The sequence below is a fragment of the Fundulus heteroclitus genome, unplaced genomic scaffold, assembly GCF_011125445.2.
Source record: "Fundulus heteroclitus isolate FHET01 unplaced genomic scaffold, MU-UCD_Fhet_4.1 scaffold_42, whole genome shotgun sequence".
In the NCBI taxonomy this organism is placed as follows: domain Eukaryota; kingdom Metazoa; phylum Chordata; class Actinopteri; order Cyprinodontiformes; family Fundulidae; genus Fundulus; species Fundulus heteroclitus.
The window spans coordinates 2,510,737-2,535,930 of NW_023396835.1; the positions used below are offsets into that span (position 1 = coordinate 2,510,737).

At 39.2% G+C, this 25,194-nt stretch overlaps 1 protein-coding gene across 2 annotated transcripts; it reads right to left on the reverse strand.

The window, feature by feature from the left end:
• Positions 1-6,012: 6,012 nt before the first annotated feature.
• LOC105918427 (zinc finger protein 768) lies at positions 6,013-16,649 on the reverse strand. Of its 2 annotated transcripts, XR_004929262.1 has the most exons (3): positions 16,567-16,649; positions 6,192-7,734; positions 6,013-6,143 (listed from the first exon to the last, which is right to left on the reverse strand). XR_004929262.1 is itself a non-coding variant. In XM_012853507.3 (2 exons), exons 1-2 carry the CDS (start codon positions 16,637-16,639, stop codon positions 6,347-6,349), a joined length of 1,461 nt encoding a protein of 486 aa, XP_012708961.2. In that variant the 5' UTR covers positions 16,640-16,649; the 3' UTR covers positions 6,013-6,346. The 2 variants fall into 2 exon arrangements, 1 of the variants encoding a protein (XP_012708961.2); XM_012853507.3 differs by having other exon boundaries at positions 6,013-7,734.
• Between the last annotated feature and the right edge of the window lie 8,545 nt (positions 16,650-25,194).

A 25,194-nucleotide genomic window follows, 5' to 3' on the forward strand; every position in this document is an offset into this window, starting at 1 on the left:
TCTGGCAAATCTGCTGGTCCCCACCTCACACACCTAGGAGTGGGTATCACAGGGTAACAATGCTATTGGGAGAGGTTATAATTATTAGGTGGAGCATGCGTCTCATGACTAAAGGGTCAGCATTTTTATTCCCTGTGGGGATTGTAAATGGACCTATCCCACAGAAGTCTTGTTGCAGTGACAGTGTTGTAAACACAGGTGTATTTTACCAAATTATTTAAGGTCAATAGAGCCACTATGCACAGTACCAGCACTCTGGCACAGCTAAATCCTAAATACAACATGGCCATAATTACACTTGTTTAACACACCTGTGTTTACTACATCATAGGAGTCTTGCTGGGAAAAGGGTCCATGTCAAAGTGTCAATATGTTTGTCCTGTTTCATGGGTTAGTCATGGTCAGATACAACGCTTTCAATCAAATGTTGACATATTCTATATGTATTGCCACTTACCCATATCGGTCAACAGGACCTCTTGCCAGTCTGGCCTTCTCCTGCTATTTCTGTATGTGTTTTTTTTCTCTGCGGCGTTGAGCAAGAGAAATATTATTTCTATTGTTGTACTCCACCCTTGTTTTTACTTGTTGCAAAAGAGAGTGATATCCATCTCCAGCAATATCACCATGCTTCCAATTTCACCAAATGTTTTTGGATGGCTCTTGAAAATGTGGGTGGGGTAATTAGAAAATATATCACGATTGTCACATAAGCGTACGGCTTGGCTGTTAGACATTTTATAGATATGCTGCTATAGGCTTAGACTGCTGGGGGACACATCTGGTTACACAGAGCCCCCTCCTCTCATCACAGCACATTTTTTAACGACTATTTTGATATATTTTGTTAGTAATTCTTTATAAAAGCCCAACAAGTTTTGTGAAAAGCTTCCCAAATTTTTTACAACTTGCCCATAATCTATTTTTGTTCCAGCTCAATGTGTTCAAAAGCCTAATTGGTTGGAAGCCTGCCTAATTTGGCAAAACTGACTACACTATTGCCATTTGTTTGTTTGTTACAGTAGTCCAGCCTGAGGTATATATATATATATATATATATATATATATATATATATATATATATATATATATATATATATATATATATATACCAGAGGTGTCAAACTAATTTCTATATGGGGCCACTTTGGCATCATGAAGTCATTAAAAGGGCCGCTTGCATGTGTAGAGACAATACTTTTCATTTCATAATGTCATTCCAGTTCACACAGTAGTAGTATAAAAAATGCACAGTAACATAAAAGTAGCACTCTTAGGCCCAGTTTATATAGTTTATCTGCAATTAAGTTGATATTGGGGTGAGTTACACTTACAGGAGGCACAGTTTCAGCCACTTTATACACTATAAAAGGATATATGCCTTTTTATTTTGGCTCTCGAGGGCCAGATAATTTACCTTGAAGGGCCAGATTTGGCCCACGGGCCTTGAGTTTGACACCTGTGATATATACTGTAATAAAAAAATGAAAGTGTGCCCCCCCGAAAAAAAGACCTTCATAGAAACATGTGAATAAGGTGATTTTCACACAGGGACTACTTAGGTTTGCAGAGCAAGCGGGTCTCTTTACTCGTATTTATAGTCGCTAATTTTAGAGCCCAAATAAGCGACTACACTTTCAGAAAAAAGCCCCAAAAATGCGACTTGCGGAATTTACAAGCAACTTTAGAAATAAAAAACAGCAGACTTGGCAACAGTGCCAAAAACCATTTCACACAATGTCCGTAGCTATTAGATACTGCTAATAGCTACTAGCTAGTAGCTAATAGTAGTACATGGAGGACATATTGACATTGTGACATTTATGACTCTCCATAGCTTCTGAAGTAGTTATTACGTGCTTAACGGGAAGGTCGTTCGAAATTTATTTAGTGTTCCACTAGATGGTGCGCCAATGTGTAAATCTTACACACTGCGGCTTTAAGACAGGCTAAATAACCCAAAATATTGCTTTTGAATGTGTAACTTCACAAATGGTACCCCATATTGGAATGAAAGAAATATTTGAAATTATTACAGCTTAGACTATAATGACATGTTTTTGTAAACTCTAAGAACTGCAGGGAAAGCATAAAGTTTCTGATGATCTGAAATATGTCCTGAGAAGACTGCAACATTCATATGTTGGAAGACACGCAGAATTTGACTGGCAATAGCACCACTACAGAAAATTGCTGTTGAACCGTGCCTGGTGTACTCCTGGTAATCTGTAAACTGTCTTTGTGAATGCTGGTGCAAGATATGAGCTGTAGAATCATAGCAAGTTCTGTCCAACAAATGGTACACAGGCTTCTCTTCTTCACTATTTGATGGTGTGGACTCCTCCACATGTATGTTCATGGGTGATTATTTCGTTTTAAGGTGCATTAGTTTCTCGTGTTGTTTAGTATACCGATCATCATGCCTCCTGTGGTGCTCAATTTAGGCAAAGTTTGCAATTCTTAGTACAACAATATTGAAAAAATGTCACAAAACTAGAGAGCTGTGTAACACATCTCAACCTGTATCACTCTCCACTAAATTGCCAGATAGAAAGTGTTCCTAATTACTTGTCAAAGGGTTGGCTGCAGGGCTGCTACTTTGCAAGTGTCCTCTTTTGATCCATGTTGTTGTGAAATCAGCCGATAGGAAAATAACGTTAAGTCAGACTCTAAGGCTGATCTAAGGCCATAATAAATGTATTGGACTGTTGCAGTCACCTCTACCAAGTGACTGTTCTCACAGCAGGAAGGGCACTGTATAAAGCCCCCTGGCCACGCCATAGTCGTTCTCTTTTGCCTGCTGCTAAGTTGGAGCAGAACACTCTCATCTTCCTCTGTGGGGTATCTGACTGGAGTTTGGGTTGGAACGAACTCATTTATTCCCTATGTGTGCAGAATTAGCTGTTAAAAGAACGCCAGTGCTTGAATCACCCTTTAAACTATTGTCCTAAAATCAGCTGTTCAGGCTGATATTCACTGGACAATACCTAACAGACAGAGTGTTATTTATCAAACATTGAAGAACCATAAACAGTGCGTGATGGCACATAAATGTGATACTCAAAGAATACTAGCTGGTAAGTCTGTGTGCAGACATCTTGTTGGGAGCCCTTGGTCTAAAAACCTGCTGTTTTTTTATTTATATAATTTATAACTATATTTTCTTATCAGGTACTACAACTTGTGAGGCTGGTTCTGCTGGAGGTTTTCCTCTCTACTGTCGCTTTATGCATGCTCAGTATGAGGGATTGCTGCAAAGCCGTCAACAATGCAGACGACTGTCCACTGTGGCTCTACGCTCTTTCAGGAGGAGTGAATGCTGCTTGGAGAGACTTGATGCAACCTGCTGGGTTTCCTTAGAGAGGAAACTTTCTGACCAATCTGTCCATGTGATTTGAATGAATTTGACATTGTAAAGTGCCTTGAGATGACATATGTTGTGAATTGCAGCTATATAGATATAATATATAAATAAATGAACTGAACTTCGCTTTACATTTTTGGTGTAATACATGTACTAGTCCTAAAATAATGTCATTTCAGTTTATTTTATTAAAAGCTGACATATTTAAAATATCTCTTGTGCCTTCTCTATATTTAACTTCCTAAAATGAATCTTGGGCAAGTACCTACATGGAGGGAAAAACAGCTGTTGATATTTTTATATAGCATCGAAATGATATCCCAAATATATTTTTCAAACAAAAATGTTTTAATGTGTCATAAATGAAAGAAACTTATATAAACATATAAGCATTGTCTTCCATCAATCGATATTTATTTTCCTTTCATGAATTACTTATAATTTTGGAGGGCCCTACAGGATTCAAATAGACATGTTTCCTTATAACTTGTCATTTAATAAAATCAGCTCAATGACAAATGGGAAAATTGTGCAGAAAAGTGAGCTTCACCTTTAACTAAGAGTTACTCAGTTATTTCCTACCATTATTCCTTAAGTTACACTGGAAGCATAAGCAAGAAAAGTTTAAATAATTTTATTACATTAAACTTTTTACAAATCTGCATCTGGCCAGAGCTGTTGCTTTACAACACATGATTACTTTAGAATAACTACCAGACACTGATTTTTCATACACACACACACACACATACATATATATATATATATATATATATATATATATATATATATATATATTCAATTCAATTCAATTCAATTCAATTTTATTTATATAGCGCCAAATCATGAAACATGTCATCTCAAGGCACTTTACAAAGTCAAGTTCAATCATATTATACAGATTGGGTCAGATTATACATAATATATATATGTATATATATATATATATATATATATATATATATATATATATATATATATATATATATATATATATAGGAAAACTTCAATATCTACAGCACAGGGAATGTTTTAAGTAAGATAAAAAAGAAATTCATAACAGATGAAAAAAAAAAAAGGTAGTCTGCGGGTACAAGGAATTAACCTGACTCTAGCCAGATGTATTTGGCTCCACCTAGCTCACACCCATCTGGTACTGATCCATAGGAATTGCCTTTTTTGAAGGCTGGGCCTTATCAAAAATCCTTGCATATGATTGGATAAACCACTTGTCTGTCATCTTTATCAACGTGCTATTTCAACCACTCACACCGAAGCTAACCCGTGACGCTTATGAGAGCGACGCAGGAACAAACTAAACTTTTTTTTTTTTTTAAATGTGTTTGTGGCTCTAGTGGCACACGTTTTATTGACAGTGAGCTGACAGGAAGAGGGGGAAAGACAGGCGGCAAAGCGCCGCGGGTTGGAGTCGATCCCGGGCCGACCGCGTTGAGGACTAAAGGCCTCCTAACATGGTTCGCGCTAACCGCTCCGCCACAGGCGCCGCGTCCGCCACGGAAAACAAAACTTGCCAAATCCGGTCGGGAGAAGGGCAAAAACATCGTTGCCACCAACAAACGCCTTTAGAGCCGTTCTCTGATGTTCTTTTAATGAAACAATATTAGGTAGATTGGACAACACAGAAGAAATAGCAGCATCAATGTTAACGCTTGCTTCCTCGTCGAGCCGCCATTGTCTAAATCAGGGGTCGGCAACCTGCGGCTCCGGAGCCGCATGCGGCTCTTTGATCGCTCTGATGCAGCTCAGGTGTTGGAAATAATTATGTCGCGGAGCCACAGGCAGTAGTCAATGCTGGCTGACGAACACTCCTCCTCACCTGTTGGTGGTGGTAATGCACACTGAAAAGATTCTTGCTCACCGTCAAACTCAAGAAGAAGAAGAACTGGTAGCTCACTGGCTGCAGTGACATCAACACAGGGAGGCGGAGTTGAGGCGGCATTTTCAAATGCTGCTTTTTTTTTTTAGGAAATTCTTCAAATGACAAACACGGTGACCATGGAGTCATTGATGAGGGTGAAGACAGCTAAACAGCAGGGTAAGAGTCGTTACTATCTCTGACATTTGTTCATTTTCAATGTGAGGAAAACGAACAGCGCTTGGCTCGAGGCTGTGAGCGGAGTCCTGCGCGGCTGAAGTCGATAATGCAGCTGTTAGCTGGTTATTGACAGGAGCTCGTTCACTTTCGCAGGTGTGATTAAAATGTGTTCGGATTAAAAGGAAAGAAAGTATTCCGGATGAACCATTTATATGGGCTGAAAATAAAATAATCCGAGCTTTATTCAAAATAAAAACTCTGACATTAGCAGAGTTGATGATTTCCATAAAACAACAGTAGAAGTACAAGCGCAGAGGTGCATTGGTTCTGGTTCGGGTCCATTTTGTTGCAAAAAAGCCCGTATGTGCAGCGTTATTTCATTTAAAATTTCAAAAGGATTTTGTGGCTCCCAGTGTTTTCTTTACTGTCTGAAATGGGTCCAAATGGCTCTTTCAGTGGTTAAGGTTGCCGACCCCTAGTCAAAATCAAAACAGTCTCACGGTCGCTTCTCCACTACGTCACATCTATGAAACTCCAGCCCTGCGTCCTGATTGGCCAGACAATAAAATTGGTTGGAGAAATCACTCTCTATGTGAGAGGTCCCAGGTGAATGTGAGTGGAGCTAGGCGGAGCGAAATTCAGCTGGCTAGGGTCAGGTTAACAAGGAATAGCCCCATTACAGGGTTGTCAATAACACACAAACACACACACACACACACACACCTAAACACACACACACACACACACACACACACACACACACACACACACACACACTCAGAACATGAAACATTGTTTACGTCTAACACATTGACTAGATCTACAAGCCAGGGATCACAAGGCTGGACTCCTATCCAAAAGGTGGAAATTTACCAGGAAGCATTTAAAGATTTATACGTACAAATCTGTGTGACACCCATAAGAGACTACTTATCACTTTTGTGTTTTTGCTGAATGTGGATATTCAATCTGCAACCTCGCGTGTAACCCTTTCCACATATCCCACATGAATAAGGTTTCTCCCCTGTGTGGGTTCTCCTGTGAACAGTTAAATCGCCTATTTGAACAAAACTTTTCCCACATGTTTGACAAGAAAAAGGCCTCTCACCTGTGTGGATTCTCTTGTGAACCTTTAAACTACTCTTTTCAGAGAAACATTTTCCACATATCTGGCAAGGAAATGGTCTCTCACCTGTGTGGGTTCTCAAGTGACCATCTAAATGAGCAATACGAGAGAAACTTTTGCCGCATGTTTGGCAAGAAAACGGTCTCTCACCTGTGTGGATTTTCTTGTGAACATTTAAACTACCAATTTGAGAGAAACGTTTTCCACATGTCTGACAAGAAAAACGTCTCTCACCTGTGTGGGTTCTCTTGTGAACATTTAAAGTACCCTTTTCAGAAAAACGTTTTCCACATGTCTGACAGGGAAAAAGTTTCTCTCCTGTGTGAGTTCTCTGGTGAACATTTAAAGTACCATTCTGAGCGAAACGTTTTCCACATATCTGGCAAGAAAAAGGCCTTTCACCTGTGTGGGTTCGGTAATGCTGTTTCAATTTAGAGTTATTCTTCCAAAACCTACCACAAATGTCACATTTTAAAGAAAGGTTCTTTTCATCAGTATGAGACTGATGCTCTGATCCAGTGGAGCTATTTTCTTCCTGATCTCTGGTCCTAACTACAGGAGAGATATGAAAGGAAAGCTGTTCAGTTTTTGGTTCTCCTTGACGTTGCTGAAGAGTAGAAGTCGCGAGTAGAGCAACAAACTGCTTCTGGAAAACCTGCTCTCCCTCCTGACTGCTGCATACGTCCTTGTGGTCCTCCCTAGTCGATACATTTTCTGGTACCTGTTGTTCATGTTTAACCCTTGAATAATCTGGTTCTTCCTTTTCTTCCTCAATAAGTGGTTCTGAGTCCTCTTCTTCCTCTTTAACCTGAGGAGGTCCTGGTTCCCCCTGATCTTCAATCAATGGTTCTGGTTCCCTCTGCTCCTGTTTAGCCCATGAAGATTCAGGCCACATGTTTTCTTCTTCAGTCAATGGAAGCTTTGGGTACTCTTCTTCCTCTTTTATCCATGGAGGTCCTGGTTTCATCTGTTCTTCAGTCACAGGATGTTCTGGATCCTCTTCTTTAATCAGTGGAGGTCCTGGTTCCCCCTGCTCTTCTATCTGTGGAGGATCTGGTTCCGTCTCTTCTTCTTTAGTCCACTTTGGTTCTACTTCCTCTTGGTCAAGACTGGACCTCCCCCTCTGGTTACAGAGCTGTTGAATGCCAGAACATTCTTCCTCCATGGAGACATGTGGCTTTAGGAGGTCTGTGGGGACAAAGGAAGAGATTATCAATATATATCATTATTATACTAATGAATATCTCAAGGGTCAGCTTGGTTGCTTCTGGAGATCCTGGACTGTAGGCATCACACGGTTAACCTAAAATCAGATTGTAGCTTTTCATTTAAAAGGAGGGTAGGAATGTATAAAGTGTCGTCCACACCAATTGACAACCCTAGGTAAAGGAGTTTTAAAAGCTTTAGAATAAGTTCAGAAAGCCTCAAACACACAAAACCAGGTTACATAACAAGCTTGTTTTTGCATGGCTATCCCAAACAGTGCCGCAGTACGTTCTCCAGTCATGCCAGCATAATTCCCTTGTTTGTTTTTTCATGGTCAGGAACTGCAGCCTTTGTAGCGCATTAGGCTGTACTAATGAACATCATTACTCATAAATGACATGATGGGGACGGCTCTCTCTGTCTCGTCTTCCTCACATGCTCTGCTCTGACTGGACCAGTGGTCGAACTTCTAGTTTCTCTGTTGTCTGCTCTGTTGGAGCTGCAATCTCAGCTGTTCCTCTTAAAAAGAATGTGCCGTGTCTTTTACACTGGCTAGTGGAGGCTAAGCTGCACTGACAAAGATTAATGGCTGCATTCCTTCTACCTGTATCTGGAAGGGCATCATTCACCTTTGTTTACCTTCCCACTGCACTTGTTACAGTCTCATCCTTAGATTTAAAAACCATTGACTCTTAAAATCCCTTAAGCAGCTGATTTCATCTTCTCTTCTTCTCTTTCCCAGGCATTTGAAAATCAGACATACTGATATTTTACTTTAGCAGCTTTAATGAGCTTCAAAAGCTGCATTCAAAACTTGTCCTAATGGCAAAACAATTTTTGTGTTCGGGTGGGGGGAGTTCTGGGGCCTGATAAAAACAAAACAGATAAATAAATAAAAATCTACTACAGTTTGTTATGTTATATCTATACATACTACAGATACAAAGGTTTTACTAACACAAACAAGTTTTTTCATAAAAATAACATTTTAAAAAGCTGAGCTGCATCAGAGGGTTTAAAGAGCCGCAGGTTTCCGACCCCTGCCCTAGGTGATTGACATGTCACAATACCAGGTCATAGGGCTGGACGATATAGAAAAAAAGCATATTGAAAAAATAGAAATCATGTTGATCCATATCGATAATTATCAACTAGTTCAAAACATATATTTTAAGTGCAGCCCTGGCCATTATATGTTGTTGCTTAGCAACCTATTTTTAGATACAGAACACACAAACACTGAATTCAGATTTAACCCTTTATTCAACCAACTTTTTATCAAAACTGCAAGTGTTTTAAAAAATAATGTGAACTATTTGAAGGGGGCGGATCATTCCTGGGTCTGTGTTGTGATTGGTTGGGAGGATGTAATGACTGTAATATTAACCTACATGGCTGGAATACAAAAAAAAGGAAGGAAAAATATTATTCTATTAACTTTGTATTAACCCTTTTTGTCTATCATCCATATATGTCTATCGATTGATATATATTGTTATTGAATTATCGTCCAGCCCTACCAGGTCACTCCTGTACAGTATCCGGCACTGTATAGCATAAATGGTTGCAATCCAACCAACTACAGGAAGAAATTTACAGAGCAAAAATGTTGAGAATAATCAAAGTATCAAAACTGAAGAAAAAATTGCAGGAAAGGAGATGTGGAAGAACAGAAAAATGGTTTTATAGGATTAAAAAGGCAGGAAACAGAGGAAAGATTTGAGTATACGGACCTGATTACAACTATTCGTCATGATACTTTTTAAAACACGATGCAGGAAGTTGTGACCACTGTGCGGGGATGAAACAGTAGAACTCGTTGTATTGGTATGTCTGAAATATAAGCATGAAAGAGGATTTATGCTATAATTTGAAAAGATTAAATAAAAGTTTAACATAAGCATATTGTAAATTTACTTATAGAGCATATACAGAAATTAATATAAAAATGATTAATAGAATTAGATTGAGTGTTTTCTGTACATATATATTGCAGAAAAATAGTTTTGATCACATATATCTATATTGATAAAATATTGTGTTATTTTTTGTATTTATTTTGATCAAAGAAATTTAGTTTTGATCACACAATGAATATTAGGAACAGAGGGGGAAAGGTAGGAAACCAGGATTATAAATGAAGAAAAATATCTAAACAGACCTGCAAACTTTTTTTTTTTTGCCCCATCTTCTTTGAGGGCTTATGAAAACTAAACTTGACTGCGTGGAACTGTGCACATGTTGGTTCACCGCAATTTAAGCAAAGACCAATTTATTAAAAATGTTAAATTATGTTTTCCTCTTTTTTGTGCTATAAATGTGACTTTATGGTCAAGGATACCTGTGATGGGGAAGTTGGTTGTTTTCCTAATTAGTTCTGGTTTGATACTGTCTGAGACAGCCTCTCCCTCCTGCCCCCCCAAAAAAAAATAAAAAATAAATAAATAAAATAATTAAGAAGCCTGCACCTGAGAAGGGGAAGGAGGGTGCGGGTGGCAGCTGGAGTGAAGCTAGAAAGAGGCACGGCTTGTCACACATCTTATTCTGGTCTACAGACAGTGCTCAAGCACCACCTAGTGGTGAAATGTTGCTCTTTGCTCCTTTAAAGGTTATTATCTACAGCCTTCAAATCATGATAATTAATTGAGTTCTCTGTTTTATTTTTGTGGTACAGCAATGCAAAGGTGAGTGGGTAGGCCCTTGCAACCCAAAAATGGCTCAAGTATTCATAGAGAGAATTATCAATAGGCTTTTTATGGACATGAGAGCTGTATCTATGGTAGAGGATGAAGTGTTTCAGGGAATGATCAACACATTCCATCAAAATCACGCCTTAACCTCTAGAAATCATTTTACAAACTCATGGAAAACAGAGTATGAAGCAGCTTTAAAGATTCACTGAAGAAAAACAGAACACGGCTCTAACAGTTGACACCTGGACCAGTGGTGCCACTCAGGCATACCTTGGCATCACTTGTCACTTCACAAGTGACAGCTGACAGATTGCTACCATCTGCATTAAAAACAAGGCACTTGATGAATACAACAGTAGACCCAACATTGCCGCATGGATTGAAGAGACTGTGGAAAGATCTGAGATCCCTCCAAGCAAGAAGGTGGCAGCCGTCCATGACAATGTGCTTACAGCTAATATCTAATAAAAACATAGTTGGGCATCTGTCTGCTGTGCAGTCCACAGTTTACAGTCAGTGGGAAATCAAAACAACCACAGATAAGTAAAGAAGTTGGAACGGTCCAAAACTAAGCATAGTTAGATAGGAGCCCCACAACATAAACTTGTGCAAGATGTTTCCACTCGATGGAATAGCACCTACTTTTACTTTACTTGTATTTTAGAACAAAGACTGCCACTCTATCAGACCCTGTAGTTACACTCAGAGGGAAACATTACCTCTATCTCAAAGGGGACCAGTGGACACTCCTAGAGGAACTGGAAAAAGTTCTTGAGCTCTTTGAATGTGCCACCTGACTATCACAAGCAATGGAACAGCTTCTGCCCTGCCTCCTCTAGTAAAGGAGCTTTACAAATACTGTGTATGAAACAGCTTCTGTTCAGGCCTACCAGGCCGCTGCTTCAAAGGAGATCTCTGAACGCTGGTCCAAAGAGATTGCGACTGGCCAAGATAACCCAAATAAAGAAGTTATTGCAACTGCACTCGATTCAAGGTTTAGGAAGCTGAAATTTTTGACACTACAGAAATGGGCGGGTGGGACATGTCCATTCCACTTTTCAAATCTGTGCCCTTTGTCCCCCCACTTTTCAGCTGCAATTTACTTAATCCGCAATTTACACGTTGCAACGTGTTTTTCCGAGCCATCTTTAAACGCACCATAACTCTGCTGTGGATCACAGAGCTGGAGACGTGCAGCAGCTGAGCAGCGCTTCTCTCTGTGTGTTTATGTGTGTGTGTGTGTGTGAGTGTGTGTAAGGATATTCAGCAAACCAGCCAGAGCAAAAGGCAGAAAACTTCCCCAAATCAACTGTGTAAATTCAGTATGATGTTAGTTAAATGATTATTCAGTAATACATGTCAGTATATCATGTTAAGCTAGTCAACAAATTACTTTTGTTACCTTTGTGTTACATCCCTTGACAGAATAAGAATAAACATAGGCATGTTTAATGTATGTGTAGAACGTTCTGTGTGTTCACTGTAACTTTCCGCATATTTAAAAAAAAAATCATCTTTATTGACACAAAAGAAAAAACAGAAGTAGGGAGAGCAGAAGCGAGAAGAAATGGATACCTGGATCTTCACAGGTAAGGAGAGGTTATTACTTGCTGAGTACAATGTATCTATCTACAAAGAGGAACCAGGCAGTTATCATAATAATAATAATTTTAACTTTATTGATCTCACAATGGAGAAATTCACTTCTGCATCTTAACCCATCACCCTTGGGGAGCAGTGGGCTGCCACTGTGCAATGCCTGGGGAGCAATCTGGGGTTAAGGGTCTTGCTCAGGGACCCAGAGTGCAAGCAGTGGGGATCAAACCGGGTACCTGCATCCTTCTCAGAGCGTAAGCGCACTGCTCTAACCACTAGGCTAACACCTCAGGACAGGGTTTTCAGATATTTCAGAGTAACTGTCCTTCACACTCTAAAATATTTTTAATCTGTATTAGGTAGGCTGGGGAGAGGGCAATGAGTCAGGGGGCAGAGACCAGTCTGCAGCACTGACAGTCGGGGCGAACCTGCAGACAGTGACAGAGCAGGGGATGGATCTTGGTTGATTTATTTGTTAAATGTTTATTTTCACATATTATTTGACTTGTGCATTATTTACGTTCTCAAAGGAAGCAGGCATATGTCATGCCGCTTTTCCTTGGTCTTGATTAAATTTTGCACATCTGTTACATTTGACTAAAATGTGGATTGTAGTATTGTGTCACTTTCAATATATCAATAAATTTAATTATGCGGTTTATTACCGTTACTTTGTCACTCACCCTTTCGTATCATGTAATATGTTTGCAGATGGAATTTGTGCCATTTACTTAAGATTCCTGTTAGCAAATGATTACAATAATTTGCTTAGATCTGCAGTGAACCAGGGGTCCGTTCTTCGTACGTCGCTAACTCAGTTAGCAGGATTTCATTGTTGACGATTTGGCATGATCTTGGATCGTTTGGTTCTTCGAAAGACTTCCTGCCCTTGTTGTCATAGCAACATGTGCGCCAGTTTAAGCCTGCTCGAGAGCAGGCTTATTTCATGTAAACAAGATTAGATCACGGCTTTATAAGCGGAGGAGATAGGGAAGTCTGTCGTAGCCATGTCCATTTTTACGACTGCAACCTGTTGCGGAAGGTGCAAGAATAATTTGCAGAGTTTTTCGAATTAATCACGTATTGCGCAATAGACAGGATCCTTTAGCGCAGCGTGACAGTGTAATTATAGAGAGATTTTTCTTGGTGGCTGTTATAAACAGACAAACACATCATTTAATAGTGGCTTTTAAAGAGGAAAAAGTGATGTTGGAGCCATAAATCTAAAATATTTAAGTTATTTGTATGATAGTTTGCTTTTTATTTTTTATCATATTCAGTAAGAAGATTTGTTCGGGCCATTTTATTGTGAAGTTGAGTTTTACTTTGAAAGGCTTGCTTCCTGTCGAGCCGTATATTGTATTAGAAAAAACTATGAATGGATTATTCAGACACGGAGCAATACAGTTTTACCGTGTAAACTGTGGATGACTTGGACACTGAAATTTGGATCTCTTGACATAACAAGTGCCTTTTTAAAATAAAGTGTAATAATTAAAGGCTACCATTTTGTAGAATATTCTTGTATTTCACTTTTACTTGTCCCCATGTTCTAGTGGGTCCTGTGGAGGCTCTGATATAAATGAACAAAGTTAATATGAAATTATTAAAATGCTAAAATTCATACTGTAGAAAGTGATAGAAACATCTACCATGGACAGTATTTACACATTAATTTGTCTGCTGCTTTTTGCCAGCCCTCTCTCCTGGCTTTAACAGATTTTGAGGTGTTTTAATTAATGACTCAAATTCATCATAACCTTCCATTAAAAGCTCTTGTTCTGCTTGGGAGAAAAACTGTGGGCGTTCTTTGTCCATGCTGAACATCCATTTAAGCAACGTACGAAGAACGGACCCCAGGATTCACTGAATCATTCTGATGATAATAATGATCAACCATTTTAATTTCTCTTTTGTTTCTTTTGTATGTACATAGTTCCACAGCTTCTTTTTATCTTAATTTTGCTTAGTAGTTTTGATCAAGTTTCACTAGCCTCGTAAAGAGGATTTCTTTATTGAAATATAGTGTTAATTCAGATAAACAGCATTACATAGTGATGTTCTCTGGATGTTCAATTTATTTCTGTTAATAAATTCCCGAAGAGAAGTTGTCACTTATTTATTCTATGTGTATGCAGAGTTTGCTGTTAACAAAACGCCAGTGCTCGTACCACCTTTTCAACTATTGTCCTGAAATCAGCTGTTTGGACTGATAGTCACCAGACAATACCCAATAGACAGAGGGTTATTTATTAAACATTAACAACTTAAAACAGGGCGTAATGGCACAACAACAACAAAAACAACAAGTAAGATGGACAGCTGATTATGGAGAGTGAGGATATGGCAGAACTTAAGTAGTAGCTATTCTGTTCCAAAACCCTTTCTATTCTCACCTCTCGCCAATATAGATTACACCGCCACCAGTAGTAGAGCAAAATAAAAGTCAGTGTGTCAACCTGCATGTAAACAAAACCACCCAAACCAAATAAACCAAACCCACACACCAGAAACTATAAGTGGCTCCTACAAGACCGCTGTAAAAGATGCCCCCCTCACTTCTGAGATGATGGTTACATCCTTAAATGCAGGACAGATTCATTGTTGTGAATAACGCCCTGAGCTTCGGTTACTTGAGATCAGCCCCAACAGAGTAAATCAGTGTGTCACTGAAAAAAGTGACACACTGATTTACTCAGGTGAGTGACCTGAGGAAATTGTGAAAATGTCTCTTTCAGGTCTCTGCACCTTGCCTGGATCAGACAGTAGACAGTGATAAGCAAAATGAAACAACTAAAGAAGTGCTGATGCACTTTGCAGCGTATCATGTCTTCAAGACAGAAAATACTCTGCCTTGGTGGAAACAAAACGAGGCAAAAATATTCAACACTTACCGTGCTTTCTAAATCAGTCTTGTGTATTTCTGCTCCTTCAGAAAGACTCTTTTCAACAGCTGCAAACATAGCCTCAAAAAAGAGAGCAAGCCTGCTAGCAGAACACGTTGACATGCAGACCGTTTTACGCTGCAATATAAACACACAGGGATGTTTAAGGCAAAAGAAACGTTTGAGGTTTTATGGTCAAAAGATTTTGTTTAAATATACATCTGGATATTTAGTTTTGTCATGATTTTAGGTTCTGTCTTAGTTTTGAATTATGGAATAGTTTGAGTTTTGTTGTCGTTTGATTTTGTACTTTGTTTTATACTATCTGTTAGGGTTCTGTAAGCTTTTAGCTCAGTTCTGTTCACCTGCCAGCTCACCTCCCTGTTTTTACCCTATTAGCTTGTCACTCCCCTGTCAGCAGTCACCAACCTATCAGTTCAGTTCTGTCAGTCACTTCCCTGCCTCTGATTAGTTCCAGCTGTTTCCCTGTAATTAGTTTTCACTCCATTTCACCTGTGCACTTCACTATATAGTTCTGCCTCAGTCTTTAGTTCTCCGCCAGATCATTAACGAGCCCACGGTGAGTTTAGTTCCAGCATTCTTTTCTTGATTGACCTGTTGATGCTAACCTGAGAGCCTTTTTGATTCTGAGCCAGCCTGTTCCCTGATCTGTTTTTCCTGCCCTGTCTGACTGATTTACCGTTTTACCGACTTGATTCTGTCCCATGATTATCCGAGCTTGCTTTTGCCCTGTCTGTACCTCTGCCTATTTTGGACTGCCCTTTTGATTGTTGAGCCCGCCTGTCCCTGTTTTATTATTAAATCCTGTTTTTTGCCTTCACCTCGCTTGTTTGGTTTGAATACTGGGTTTGCCTGATTCTAGTTCGTAACAAGTTTATTGTCTCAGATACAAATATCTTTGTTAAAAAATATTAATAAGTTCGATTGAATTTCAAATTCATATTTTATGGATTTTCCTATATTTACCCCTATTTTAAAGAATTCAGATAAAGGAGGTGGTGCGAGAGACAAGAAAGGGACATTCACAAATAACTGTGATAGTTACTTATTTTTAAGAGACCCAAGTGTCAATGGAGATCATAAAAAAATCTATAGTGGTTAGTCAACTAATCGAAAATAATATTCAATAGAATAGTCGACAAATAAATAATGTTAGTTGCAGAGCTGCAGCTAATTGCATATTTTATTAGTCGACTATTCTATCACAATTAGAGCTCTCTATAACACACACCAAACACATAATAGTATGACACACATTTCACTATACTTACACGCCAATATCAGCTATTCTGTCCCCATTTTGACAAACATGTTTATATATTTCTTCTTCTTCTTAATATTATTACATGAGCATTGTTTGCATTAATACCTACTGTAGGGCTGATTAAACATCTCCATCTGCTCTGCAGACATGGTAACAGACATTTTTTTTTTTTTTTTTTTCTGTTTCTGCTGCAACATCTCGCCCTGAGCTACAGAACTATCAACCTCTGCAGCACCAGAACCCTGAGATAAAACTTCCTGTCTAGTTGAGCAACCGCAGCTGGAGTTGCAGCAACCATCGCCGCAGACGGATCTCGGTCTCCAGTGAAAACATCAGCATCGTTTTCCAGACCCACCAGAACTTTGTCTCTGCAGCTCCGGTCCGGTTCCGCTCAGCTTTTGCTGTGCTTTCCAGTTGATGGCCATCATCCTGCGGAGACCGTCGAGCTCCTCCTCGTAGCGGACGATGGTTTTCTCAACCTCTGAGAAGATTTCTTCAGCAGCAGCAGTCAGTCGCTCTCTGATAAACTCTCTCAGATGCTGAACTGGAGACATTGTTGCTGAAATATTCCGCTGAGATGCGACAAAGCCGCCGTTTTCCAGCTGAGTCGGCACAAGCCGATGAAGCCTTTTTTTTTTTGTTTTCCTCTCGTTGGGCGGAGACAAAGCAGCTGATTGGTTAATTTACCGCCCCCTGCTGGACTAGAGCGGAGATGCAGACATGCAGTCATCGCCTTCGTCTCATTCCAAACCACCTGGACGTGGAAGTAGTGGTGTGCAACTTTTGTTAAAACAAAAATGTCACATTGTTGTTCAGTCTATGGGTTTAAACTGAAAATTAAACATTTCTTGTTCTCTCGTGTGATTGTTTCAACATATCGAGACTAACAAGAGGATGATAACGTCTGTCTAAACTCGATTTATATAAAGATTAACTCTCAATATTCCACGTTCTCAACAAGTAAACGTTTCCACATTTTTGACAAAAATAACATTTGCTCTGATTGTTGCTCATCTTCTGAAATTCAGTTATTATTATTATTATTATTTTGACGTATTTCTTTGGGGCAGAGAGTTATGCAGGCAGGAAGTCCTTCGCCCGATCACTATCATTTCCATCTCACTCTGTTCTATCATAAGGTTTATTATTTCATGTCAAAATCTTTATCCCTACCTACTCCACTTATATAGTATTTTAATTCACATTTCTAAATAGAGTGGACAAAATTATACATAACTCTGAGAGATCTAGAGATTTTCCTTCTATCAAAAAGTAGGAAGGACACGAATCAGGTATCTTTCAAAATATAACAATGAGATTTGAAATATCAATTCTTTGAACATTTTATTAGAATGGCAATTTGAAAATGATTTATAGACTTCTCAATAATCAATTTTATATGTTCTACTGATTTTAAAGCACTGAAAACCATTGTATAAGTGCTGACCAGCTTTTTGCATCGTTATAATGTTGTGTTGACATTTTTCTTTGGAGCACAGAGTTATGCAGGCAGGAAGTCCTCCTCCCCATCACTATCATTTCCATCTCACTCTGTTCTATCATAAGGTTTACACATATCATATTTTCTTACATTTCCTTACATTTCCTTATGATGCCTGTGCAAATTCTCAGTTATCTGGGTCATTGCAACAGCAAACAGCTTTGAGGTTTCCTGGAAGCCCACACACAGACCAATACCTGCATTTTGATTCACCCACTGGAGCACAAACTCTCTGTTATCAGAACTCTGAGTTGTCGGGCTGACAACATTCCCCCTGCCCACAGAGGAGAAACAAAAAGAACACAAGCATGTCAGGAAATCACTGCAAGCTTGTGGTTACCCGAAATAGGCCATTGTCAAATCAGCCAACAAAGCTGGAAGAAGAAACAACAGAGCGTAGAACACAGAGGAGAAAATAAGGAGACACAAAAACATAGTCATTCCATATGTGTCAGGAGTTTCTGAGAAACTCAGGAGGATTTTCTCCAAACACAACATACCAGTAAATTTCAAACCTAACAATACTCTCAGACAAAAACTGGTTCATCTAAAAGACAGAACACCCAAACCACAGCTGAGCGGCGTAGTGTGTGATTGTTACAACATACATAGACTGCCAAAGAGGATAATAACATGTTTAAACCTGATTCATATAAACGTTAACTTTGAATATTCCATGTTCTCAACAAGTAAACGTTTCCACATGTTTGACGAAAATAACATTTTCTCTGAGTGTCGCTCATCTTCAGAGATTCTGTGTGCTGCAACCAAAACTGCAGCTTCCTGAGTCCCATCACTGGAAACGGCTGGCTGCTCTATTCTTGTTAAATGCGTTTTTGTTTCTAGATAGACCCGCATGAATGGATCTTATGAAACAGACCCCAAATATGACAAAATAAACACTGAATTAAGTGAAGTGATTCTGAATAAAGTGGCCAAAATGATTCATAACTCTGACAGACCTAGAAATTTTCCCTCAATCAAGAATTAGGAAGGACACAAACTAGGTATGTTTCAAAATATAATATTGAGAGTTGAAATATGAATTCTATACACATTTTATTAGAAGGACATGTTGAAAATTATTTATAGACTTCTCAACAATAAATTTTAGATGTTCTACTGATTTCAAAGCACTGAAAACCATTGTATAAGTGCTGACCAGCTTTTTGCATCGTTATAATGTTGTGTTGACATTTTTTCTTTGGAGCACAGAGTTATGCAGGCAGGAAGTCCTCCTCCCCATCACCATATTTTCCATCTCAGTCTGTTCTATCATAAGGTTTATTATTTCACTTTACACTGTCAAAATCTGTATCCCTATCTAGTCCACACATATTTTATTTTAATTTACATTTCCTTAAGATGTCTGTGCAAATTCTCTGTAATCAGGGTCAGCAGCAAACAGCTTTGAGATTTCCTGGAAGCCCACACACAGACCAATACCTGCATTTTGATTCACCCACTGGAGCACAAACTCTCTGTTATCAGAACTCTGAGTTGTCGGGCTGACAACATTCCCTCTGCCACAGAGGAGAAACAAAAAGAACACAAGCATGTCAGGAAATCACTGCAAGCTTGTGGTTACCCGAAATAGGCCATTGTCAAATCCGCATGGCAGAAGAAACCACAGAGCGTAGAACACAGAGGAGAAAACAGAGAGACACAAAAACATAGTCATTTCATATGTGTCAGGAGTTTCTGAGAAACCCGGGAGGATTTTCTCCAAACACAACATACCAGTAAATTTCAAACCTAACAATACTCTCAAACAAAAACTGGTTCATCCAAAAGACAGAACACCCAAACCACAGCTGAGCGGCGTTGGGTTCGATGCAGCGAGGACTGCTCAGACTCCTACACCTTGGAAACAAAACAACAGCTACATGAACGCACGGCACAGCCAGAGGTGGGTAGTAACCAGTTACATTTTCTAAGGTACATTTACTTGAGTCTTTTTTTATCAAAATGTACTTTTAGGAGTAGTTTTACTGCACTGTACCTTTTACCTTTACTATGTGAGTCATAGTATTACTCAAGTATCTCTACTCTTGAGTAAAGGTTCTGGCTACTTTCTGGCTTTATTAACTTTGTTAATAAAGAACATACTTGTTATAACCAAAAAATGCACCAGAGAGACAAAAGCCTCGATTGAGACTTCTTATTTGTACACCAACTTTGTTATTTTAATATTATTTTCTACCTGCTGAGGCCTTTCAGCCATTTAGAGGTCAAATGAACGTACAGCAAACAGTAGATATTGTCATTGGAAGTACTTTGCACTGTTCTAACACACAGTCTATACATTAACTGCTGTTAGTATTGCTTTCAAGGTTAACCTTGAAACACTGATTTAGTGTTTCAAAGTTATCCTTGAAAGTGTTTCTGTTGTCTCAAAAATAGCAGAATTTGCACATAACCTTGTATTTTTGTCTTTTAGATTACATAAATTCTAAATATTAAATCATCAGATGTCACAATTAGTTACTCAGTACTTGAGTAGCCTTCTTACTGAATACTTTTTTACTCTTACTTGAGTAATTTCTTGACTGACTACTTTTTACCTTTAATTGAGTAAAAATATGTTGAAGTAGCGCAGCTCTTAGTTGAGTTAAATGTTTGGCTACTCTACCCCCCTCTGGTCACAGAAAGGAGGGCCTGCAGGAGGGCAAGATCCAGCGTTCTACTTGGACTTCAAGAACAAAGGGCACAATTTTCAAGACAAAGATGTCCAGGTTTTGGACAGGGAGAACAGAAGGTTTGAAAGAGGGGTGAAAGAAGCTATCTTGGTCAAAATATATAGCCATCACTGAACAGATGGGGAGGATTGCACTTCCAACTCCCCAGTGTTTACAGCTCAGTCTGCAAGCACATTCCAAATGTCCTTATATAGGACATTTTTGACCAATCTGTATAATCTGACCCAATCTGTATAATATGATTGAACTTGACTTTGTAAAGTGCCTTGAGATGACATGTTTCATGATTTGGCGCTATATAAATAAAATTGAATTGAATTGAATTGCATCAACAGTCTCATCATGATACTGAGGACCAAGTTCTCCACTCACACACATGCTTCATGCCGCTCGTCTCCAGTGTTCTTTGTCCCTCATTGTCCTCTTCACCGCCTTCCTCCGCCTCAAGCCAGCTGCACTACCCTTCCTCGTGTCTGCCAGCAGTCCTCCAGCTACCTCTGTGTCAGCCGCCAGCCTGCCTTCTTCCCTCGCCTACCTGTCGGTGTTCCCTCACGTCCTCTGGCTCCAGCTTTGCTCCGCCCGCTTCAGCTGCAGCCATCGTCACCATCCCTCCACCGCCACCTCGTACAGACTTCTGGTTTCCATCTCCACAACTCACAATCTTCAATAAAAACTCTGAAACGAAGCTCTGTTTGTGGCTGAATTCGGGCTCAGTAACCAGTTCCTCTCCTGGAACTCCCCTTTAACGGTAAGGAAAAACCTCCAGCTCAGTATGAACGGCCATCTGCCTTGACCGGCTGGGGATTAGAGAACACAGAGTAGACACAAAAAAGCACAGAAGCACATATTGATCCCACTTGATCTAAGTTATACGGTAATGATCTGTCTTGCCTAAATGATGTCACAGCTAACAGAATGCCAGGTTGCTATGAAGAAGAAAAAAATTACAGAGAACACAAAGTTAAAAGATGAAATAACAACAAACAATGCAAATTGGAGAACAGTAGAAGAACTCAGCAGAGTGAAAAAAATAGACCCTGATGTCCTCCAGCAGCCTAAGCCTATAGCAGCATAACTATAGAGATAGTTGCATAAGCCACTCTAACTATAAGCTTTGTCAAAAAGGAAAGTTTTAAGATTAGTCTTAAAGTAGACGGGGTGTCTGCCTCACGGACCAAAACTGGGAGTTGGTTCCACAGGAGAGGAGCCTGATAGCTAAAGCATCTGCCTCCCATTCTACTTTTAGAGACTCTAGGAACCACCAGCATACCTGCAGCCTGAGAGCGAAGTGCTCTGTTACGAATATACGGGGTAATCAGAGCTCTGATATATGATGGAGCTTGATTATTAAGGGCTTTATACGTTAGAAGAAGAATTTTAAATTTTATTCTTGATTTAACAGGAAGCCAATGAAGGGAAGCTAAAATTGGAGAAATATGATCCCGCTTGTTGATTTTCATCAGAACTCTTGCTGCAGCATTTTGGATCAGCTGAAGGCTTTGAACTGCATTTTGTGGACTTCCTGATAGTAAAGAATTACAATAGTCCAGCCTTGAAGTAACAAATGCATGGACTAGTTTTTCAGCATCACTCCTGGACAGAATGTTTCTAATTTTGGCGATATTCCGGAGGTGAAAAAAGGAAACTCTGGAAACCTGTTTTATATGGGATTTAAATGACATGTCTTGGTCAAAAATAACACCAAGATTTTTTACTTTATTACCAGAGGCCAGGTTAATGCCACCCAGATTAAGTGATTGGTTAAGAAGTTTATTTTTTGAGGACTCTGGCCTGTTTCAGTGCTATGATGAGCTCTGAAGCCTGACTGAAACTTCTCAAGTAGGTCATTTGTAAATGTTCACAAAGTTGATTAGCAACTACTTTCTCAAGAATTTTAGATAAGAAAAGAAGATTAGATATAGGGCTGTAGTTTACTAACTCATCTTGATCAAGAGAAGGTTTTTTAAGTAAAGGTTTAATAACAGCTACTTTAAATGCCTGTGGTACATGTCCATTTATAAAGGATGGATTAATCATATAGGGGCATTAATCAAAGAGAAAACCTCTTTGAATAACTTGTTGGGGATTGGGTCTAACATACAAGTAGAAGGTTTAGATGAAGCTAATACTTTAGATAGCACAGAAATCTTTACAGCGTCTAAACAGTTCAAACCGATCAGGTTCTAAAGATTCCTCCAACACTGCATCACTTACTGAGGACGAGGTAATCGTGTTTGGGATGATGCCAGTGATTTTATTTTTAATGGAATCAGCATTGTTTATGAAGAATCCTATAAAGTCATTACTGCTGCTGAGAGCTGAGAGAATGGGTGGATCAACAGAGCTATTATTCTGGGTAAATTTGGCAACTGTACTAAAGAGAAACCTAGGATTATTTTTATTCTCCTGTATTAATAATAATAATTGAACTTTATTGATCGCACAATGGAGAAATTCACTTCTGCATCTTAACCCATCCCCTTGGGGAGCAGTGGGCTGCCACTGTGCGGCGCCTGGGGAGCAATTCGGGGATTAAGGGTCTTGCTCAGGGACCCAGAATGGCAGCTTGTGGGAGTTGAGCTCAGAACCTCTGGGACCGAAGCTCTGTGCTCTAACCACTAGGCCACCACTCCCTCCTTTCTCTGCATTTAACCCATCCCCGTTGGGGAGCAGTGAGCTGCCACTGTAGTGCGCCCGGGGAGCCCAGGGCTGAGGGTCTTGCTCAGGGACCCAGAGTGCAGGCAGTTGGGATTAAACCGGGTACTTGCATCCTTCTCAGAGCGCAAGTGCGCTGCTCTAACCACTCGGCCAGCACTCCCCCCAATGATAAAAAATATGCAGCTCTAACTCCACAAAGGGTCTTTTCTACAACAGTGGACTGTTTTTCCGGAGTAAGTAGGATTCCTCTTGATTTGTAGAGCACCATTTTCTCTCCAATATCATAACATTGTGCTTCAAAGAATACAGCTCTAAATTAAACCAGGGAGCCATCTTCCTGTTAATATTCACCTTATTTATTATTGGAGCTAAACTGTCTAATACAAAACGCAACGAAGAAGTGACACCGTCAACAAAGGCGTCCATTTGTGAATGGGAAAAACAACAACATTGTTTCCATCTGCTGAGAATTTCTGTGATACTGAGGAAATTACACGGAGGACAGACTCTTCCAAATTTGATACAGCATTATCTGGTAAAGATCCACTATAATTAAAACTTCTTTTGGGGGTGAAGGAGTCAGTGAAATTGAACTCAAAGGTTATTAAAACATTTTTAAGATAGGACAGGGTCTGTGAGGAAATACTGTTAATCATTCACAATCAATGTCAGCACAAGGTCTAATGTATGAAGCCAAGAGTGCATCCGTTTATGCACATTTTGAACAGACCCAATTTATTCTAGGATAGTATTACAGGCTACAATTAGGTTATCACATTCTGTGTCAACATGAATGTTAAAATCCCCCACTGTAATAACCTTTACAGTCTTTAACACCAAATCAGATAAGAAGTCGGAGAACTGATCAAAAAACTAAGAGTAAGGGCCTGGTGGACGATACAAAATTACAAGCAGAACAAGTTTTATTGCTTTGCAGTTTGGATGAGGGAAACTAATGGTTAAATGTTCAAAAGAATTGTAGTTATTAATTGGCCTAGGACTAATTAATAAATCAGACTGAAACATGGTTGCTTCTCCTCTTCTCGTAGTTCTGGGGATGTGGAAATTTAAATAATTGGAGACAGTTGACTCGTTTTTACTAATATAGTCCTGTTGTATTCAGGTTTCTGTGAGACAAAATAAATTAATCTGATTATCAGAAATCAATTCATTAACTAACAAAGTCTTTGGAGAGAGAGACCTTAATATTTAATAAACCACATTTAATTGTTTATTTTTTGTTTCAATTTGAGACATTAATTTTTATGAGGTTTTTATGATTTGCTCCTTTTGGATCCTTTTTTAATCTGTTTAGTTGTGGCCGTGGGAAAGGCACCACCTCAATGGGGTAATAGGTGGGTGACAGTACAGAAGCTGCAGAGAGGTGTATTAAACGGCTCTGCTTCCTGGTCTGGACCCTGGTTTTGTATTTGCAACACATACATACATACAGAAATAATCAAACAAGAATTTTATTTGCAGTGATTTAAATAAAGGTTCATTCTGTACAACTAATGAAATACTAATAAACATTTTATGGACTCCATGTCATGTAACATCACAACGTTCCTGCAGGGAGCAGTGTGTCGTCACCAACAGAGCTAAACAGTGAAGCAACGTGACAGCTTCATTCTAAAGTTTCTCCTCCTAAAAATCAACAAAACATGACAACCCAAGTCCTCTAAGAGACAATATCTGTTGTCTCATGTGTGTCTGGGCTCAACAAAACAGGTCCAAACCAGAACCGGATCAAAGAACTGGTTTCAGTTTTTCAACGTTGGGAATTATCTGACATTTTATTGCTAAGTTCACAGTCTTTGGTGCTGAAAGCAACAAGGAGGGAAAAACAGCAAATATTCTGGTTCTGATCAGCTGTTTAAAAAACACTGTTGAAAAATAACCATACCAAGAAGAAGTAGAACATCAAATATGAAGAAGTGCTGACAATCTCTCACTATTGATTTCTGTGAAGTTTAGACATAAAACAACAACGATCAAGAAAAAACATGTGCCAGAGATTTAAAAATCAGAATCAAACTCACTGAACCTTCAGTGGATTCCGTCTATTTGGGTTAACAGAACTCAGCAGATTCTCCATAACAAACCAAAACTCCAGCGTGTAGCG

Bases quoted from the DNA above. Each gene is read 5' to 3' on its own strand.
- LOC105918427 (XM_012853507.3), bottom strand. From the start codon at position 16,639: ATGATGGCCATCAACTGGAAAGCACAGCAAAAGCTGAGCGGAACCGGA. The intron at 7,735-16,566 runs GTGGGTCTGGAA...TTGTCCCCACAG, and splicing joins GCTGCAGAGACAAAGTTCTG to ACCTCCTAAAGCCACATGTC.